Here is a 6,439-nt window from a genome sequence, read left to right on the forward strand (position 1 = left end):
AGTGCTTTTCCTGGGTGTCGCTGACTATGTTATGGGTACCAACAACAATAAGGCTGCCATCATTACAGGATGATCCTAGCTAGATCCCAGTAGCCCACAAAGTGCTGCTGAAGAATAAAGACAAAAGAACAGCGCAGAGAGGAAAGAAAGCAGCACCTCACTGCAGCCCAGTGTCATAAGTGATGCATGAATCTCCAAAACTACGCTACCTTAAGATGCTCAGATTAAGATTCAGAAATACTGTAGCCAGCTGGGGTGGAAATGAGATTTAGCTGTGTTTACTATGGAGTCTGGAGCATGAATGCATTTACTTGCTGTGAACAGAAACAGGCAGGCAGCAGCAACTTCACTTTTTTCATGATACCTTTTGGTACAACTGCATATGGATTTACAGAGATTCTAGCCACCAGCAGCACTAGAATATGCAGTATTATGGCAAGAGACTAAAACAGATTGTTTTCTTTGTCTGAAGACTAAAACAGAACATGAAAGAAAAGATAATTACATGAAACAACTAGTAGCATTTCCTTTTTTTGTCAGAGCCCATAGGCGGTACTGAAGTAACTTTTGGTGGTGTTCCTACTTAGTATCTGCAGTACCTTGATGTTCAACGGGTTGACGAATCGAGGCGTCTTGAACTGACTCACAGCACCACCAAGGCTCAGGAAGTAATCTAGGATCTCCTTGAAGGTTCCCGTCTTAAGAATCCGTAACTCAAGGGGGCCAATGGTCCTAATCTTCCTTGAACCCATGTAGCCCGCATCAACGAAGGCTAGATCCAAGCAATTTGCACAGCTTCGTAAGACATCCTCGTTCGCATCAGAGCTCAGCTCCCAGAAGATTACATAGCGACCGGGGTCACTAGACTTCTCCACAAAGCTAGTAAAATCCACAATTTCCAGCTTCTCCGCTTCCAAGAGCTTTCCTGCCTCCTCAACAGCCAGCTGGAGGTCTTTCTCAGTGTTCTTGTCGATGTTGATGCTCAGGACTAGGCTTCTGCGACAGATGAACTGGAGTTCAGGTGTTGAGTTGTGGAAGCCCGCTACCTTCACAATATCTCCTAGCCTGTACCGGTACAGACCTGCAACAACATAGACAAAAAGGGATGCAATGATATTCAGAGATATATATATTTCTCCAGCAATTTAAGCAAACTTTCATATTCAAGTCATTGCACCTAAGCTTCAAACGTATCTGAAAATGTTGTGACAAATGTGTTAGGAGAACTATTATCTCAGAGAATAAAGCATCAAAGTCATTTCAGGTGTTGAGTTGGAGAACTAATGTCAAGATATTGTGCAAGTATGGCTACCTAATGCAATATGAATTAAACTCTAGTGAATAGGCTGCAATGAGTGGACCACAAATACAAGCAATAATTACTTCATGTGCTGAAGGCATAACCTTGATGTATTCATACCAACTGTCTGCCTTTTAGTTTTCTGTTCAAAATGCTTTTCATTGAAAATTAAGCATAAACCATTGGGCATTAGATTATACTTCTGTAATACTACTACTGTAAGTTAACATATCTGAATCAGGTGGCAGTGGTAGAAATAGACCATATTGTCGGTACCCTGTAGCAGGGATACCCACTCTTACTGCAGCAAGGCAGGACTCGCGTAGTCATCCGTAACTACGCCATAAGGGGCGGAGCAGCCGGGCCCCACGGGTCAGGCTCCTATCTCACCAGGCCAACGGCCCCGGACCCGCTCCCCGCTCTGGGACGGGTCCGGTGACGCCACGTGTCCCTGAGGAGGGGAAGCTCCGAGCCAACAGCCGAGGGCTCAGACCCTCCATAGGGGTCCGGGACCTCCCGCGTCCATCCGGACCTCCCACGCACGTAGAGCCAACGTACCACCGGGGGGGTCCGGAGGCGTCACATGTCCCGCAGGCGCGGGCGCGGGCGCGGGCGTGGGTCTTCCACTGGAAGACTCGCCCACCCACCGCATTCAATGCAGGTGGTTGAGGCGTGCTTTGCCGCCGCGGCACGCGGGGCAGCCTTTGTCAGGCCTCACTGTAGACCGCGTGTTACCGAGGTACACAGTGCAGCCGGCTGCGCCGCAGCCGTGCAGAGCACGTCTGCCGCATTAATTGGATACGACGGCACGACACTTTTCCATCATGCCGCCTACGCCGCAAGCTACACGGCCCGTTCAGCTACGCTGCAGGCGACGCCGCAAGCTACGTCTGGCGCCGTTTCGACAAGACAGCGCATGGGTATGCTGGACGGAGGATTCGCGCGGGTAGGCAAGGAAATCCAAGAATGATATCTCCTCCATCTACAACGCCATAATGTATGAATAGTACGTTATTTTATACTACATCGTTTGGGCCCACCTGTCGGGGACCCAACGGCCATGTATGCGCCTCCCTTGAGATATAAAGGGGAGGCGCTCGCTGTACACACCAAGCACACACAGACTCACGCTGGACTCAGCACGAGAGGCCCTCTCAGACTCTCTCGAGACTAAGGCAATACAACACACAGTAGACGTATGGTATTACGCTCCGGCGGCCCGAACCACTCTAAACCAGCTGTGTTCATCGTGTTCTTCCAGCGAGATCGAACTAGTCCTAGCTAACCCCCGAGTACTCACCCTCTGGGCTTAGGCGGGTGCATTCCGCCACCCGGCTGTGGTTTGCCACACCACGACACATATAATTGCAAATGAATCTCAAATCAGGATTGTATGGTAAGTTGGTAACAGAGAAGGGATGTACCTCCAAAGGTAGTTATTACAACTTCATAGATTTTGCCGATCTTGACTTCAGTCAGGCCAACTGGATCTGATTCTATGTAATGAATGGATGCACTGTTCTCCAACTCCTGTCCTTTTGGTTTCTCCAAAGGAATGAACTCGAAATAACCAGTCTGAGGGTGCACAGCATATGTCACCTGTTCAGGAGGCAGTGTGGGGTTTATATTAGCGCCAACCCATCCCTCAGATGCACCGTAGTCTGCGCTTATCAGTGGTAAGTGGCCAGCATAATGTCTTAATTTCTTAAGATATGGTTCCATTGATCCTGTCATGATGCCGTAGACATACTTTGCATTTGGCCAGAGTGCTGGGATTACACCATACCAGTTGCTCAAGCCCATACACTTCCTGTGGATTGACTCAGCAAGTTCAGGGTTGGGCTTCAGAATCTTCGTAACAGCTTCACGAATCGATGGCACTGTAACTTTCTTTGATAGAACACCATCTCTTATGTCAGCACATAAATCTTCCCAAACCTCCTCAAATGTTTGAAATGCATGGACTAAGCTGTGAGCAAATGTTGAGAAAACCTGATGGACCTCGTCAGAGTATATTAACCCACAGAGCAAGTGACAATATAAGGACTGGTTGAAGTCAGGGCCAAAAACAACTTCATCAGGACTGCAGCACTGAGACTGGATATCCTTCATCCCTTCCTTGTAACGTGGCCTCCGGTACAAGTTTGTTGTTGCAGTTGTAGCGAGGATGCCACCTTTTGTTATCACTTGCTTGCTACCATAGATAAACTGCAAGGCTTTTCCTTTGCCTATGGGATATTCACTGTAAAAGGAACAACATGTTTTAAAAGTCTAGGATGCAAGATATCAAAACACCAGGCAACAATTTGACTACATAAATAAGCAATTCATAAACATAACAGAAGCTGCTCACCGGTTCCTAAATGCATAAGAAGTCTGGAATATTTGAAGTGTGGTCTCAAGCAATTCATCATTAAATGGCAAGAACTTGGGCTTTCCCTGTGTTGTACCAGAACTAGAGCCAAAGATAGAGGACAAGGTTACAAACATGGAACTTCAAAGATCAATATATACAATAAGAGGACAAAATTTTCAAGCAATAAAAGTACCTGAGAGACAGGGAAGTGACGGGCTTCCCAGTGAGCAGTGGTGAGGTATCACCATCAGCAATCCTTTGGATATACGGCTCAACATCGCTGTGAACGCACAGGGGGATGCAGGATTTGTAGCTCTCTACATCCGTCCTCCCATTAAGGCCATAGTGGTTCAGATATTCAGCATCAGCGTTCAACTCAAGGATCTTTCTTAGTGTATCCTGCTGCACGCGTCCAGCATCGCGTGTTAATGTCTCAAACTCATTGATTGTCTCTTCACAGCTACAGATCGGCATTTGTACTGGCAGAATCTTGGCTTTATGTCCATAAAGAAACCAAGCAAAAAATTGTAAGAACAGGCACACAAATTATACATGAAGAGTAAGCAAAGTTTTGGCTACTTAAATGGGTACAGCTGAAGGCATTGCTGTTGCATTTTTTTATTTTTTTTAAGTTTAGATACAATGCATGGCAAAATATACCTCGGTTTACAACTACTAACCGAGCTGGAAACCAAACTTGCAGCACAGTTGGGAAGTCTATCAACAGAATAGTAAGAAAGTATTTAAGGACACTGAACTCTACCCCGACGTGAGAACTGTCTAAGTTCACTAACTTATAAAACGAATACCATTGCAGGCCTGGATAACAAAGAGAAAAGGAAGTAAAAGCAAAAAAACAAAAGTGGTATTATGTACACCTACTAAAGCCAACAACCAGAAAAATAGGGCAACTTTGCAAACCACCTGTAGAAAGATTGACAGAATAATGTTAAGTAGGTCTTTACTTTCCGACGCGAACTTATACTAATGCGATCTGTCAGAATCCCGAGAAAGTAGGTATTGTCTCTCAACCTTTTTTTACTACAGATTCCACAAGCATAAGAATTGCAACATGAGACAAACCTATAAAGGCTAGACATATAATGGCAGGGGGAGTCGAGGAGAACAGCTTGCTGGGCAAACTATGATTCCTGATGCCAGTTTGACAATACAAGCAATAAAGCAGTATCTTAAATAACCAAACATAAACATAGCAACAAATTAACGACAGATGATCAGGCAATTTGCAAGCTTACAACTCACTGTACCATTCTTTCGGTGTCATACCACTGACCACTCTACCACATCCTTTACACATCAGTCATATAGATACGTTTCTTTCGTGAAATATAGGACCAAGCATAGGGATATGGATGATTAAAAAGATTAAAACAAAGATGCAGATTGGTGGTGGATTAGCTGGGTTATTTAAAGTAGGGTTGGCCCTAACAGCACAGCTGAGAGAAAGAACATGGTGCTGCGAAGAGTGTGCAAGTGCCAAGAGATGCCCAGAAAGGCACAGGCAAGGGCAGCCTTCCCTGACGAACTGAACAGGAATCCACCATGGAAGGAGAGGAGGGCGGAGTAATTGCCGCACGGCTCACTGCACCTGGTACAGGTACTGGTTAAAAGAGGAAGCAAATCCATAAAGTTCACTGTGCAAGCATTGCCGCAGAGGGATAAAATGCATGCTGACTGTTCGCTTCTGGTGCCAACGATCTGCAGGGTGTAGGCAGGCTGCTCTGCATACGGCACCCAACTTGGCACAAAACTCATGGGCTGGTTTCTGTTCGTCTGTAAAAAGCTGCTGGCGATGCAGCACGAAATAGGCAAAGAGGAATATATGCGGTGAATTTGTGCAGGCAACCTCGTTTGCCCGCCATGGGCGAATCAGGGCGCAAGTCAACCTGTGAACAGGAAACAAAGTAGCTCGCTGACCAGAGATTCTCGTGAGGATTTTTACCGCGAAGGAATCGGAAACCGAGGCGGAGCATCTGGAAGGGCCGACACGAGGTGTGTTCGGCTATAAAAAAGAAATCCCGAAATTTTGGGAAAAGAAATTGTACGGAAAACAAACAGTGGGGTGGGGTGAAGGAGGATCGAGGCCATCAGCCCACGGGAAGAAAGATTTGAATTTGATTGCGCACAGTCACAGGTCACAGCGGAGAAAGGTAGTGGCCAGAACAGAGCACAGCAGAACAAACTCTTGGGAAGAATCCAATCATCCAGCGAGGCCAGGCAGGGCTCCCTTACCAGGACCAGAGGAAATGAACCCGAGCCCGGATGGATCTGCACTCCCGCCGGCACCGGCAGAGCGGGGCGGGAGCGGGCGGCTCCGGCGCGACGCCTGCCCCTCGGCGCGGCCAGGCGAGGTGGCTCCGCCCGCGCTTGCGCTGGCCGGTGGCCGCGGGAGCCTGGAGCTGGAGGCGGTCTCGTCCGTGACGACCGAGGGCGGCGGCCCGGCCGCCGGCGAGCCCGCGGGGACGGGCGGCGAGGCGGGAGCAGAATGGGACAAGGATCCCGGGCGGGGCCTGGCTCATGGGATTGCGGCGCCAGGCGACAGAGGCGGGCGGAGGATTATAAGAAGGCGGATGAACGGAGGCCCGGCGGGCGGGACTGGGCGGCGATTTCGGATGTGTCGGGGGTGGCCAGTGGAAAAGCGGCGCAAAACCAGAAGCCGGGGAGGGGGATTTGACCCCGGCCCGGGTTGCCCCACCCGTCCCGTCTCCTTCCTCCTCCTCCTCCTCGCAACAACCCGTTAAGCACCCGGCTGGCCTGTCTCC

The 6,439-nt window shown here is 48.6% G+C and overlaps 1 protein-coding gene across 1 annotated transcript; it reads right to left on the reverse strand.

Moving 5' to 3' along the window:
• Window positions 1–319: 319 nt before the first annotated feature.
• On the reverse strand, window positions 320–6,218 carry LOC120697698 (jasmonoyl--L-amino acid synthetase GH3.5). The gene is made up of 5 exons (XM_039980996.1): window positions 5,910–6,218; window positions 3,850–4,150; window positions 3,654–3,755; window positions 2,725–3,542; window positions 320–1,081 (listed from the first exon to the last, which is right to left on the reverse strand). The coding sequence occupies exons 2-5, from the start codon at window positions 4,128–4,130 to the stop codon at window positions 537–539; spliced, it is 1,746 nt and encodes a 581-aa protein (XP_039836930.1). The 5' UTR covers window positions 4,131–4,150; window positions 5,910–6,218; the 3' UTR covers window positions 320–536.
• Window positions 6,219–6,439: the final 221 nt, after the last annotated feature.

The sequence above is a fragment of the Panicum virgatum genome, chromosome 3K, assembly GCF_016808335.1.
Source record: "Panicum virgatum strain AP13 chromosome 3K, P.virgatum_v5, whole genome shotgun sequence".
Lineage (NCBI taxonomy): Eukaryota > Viridiplantae > Streptophyta > Magnoliopsida > Poales > Poaceae > Panicum > Panicum virgatum.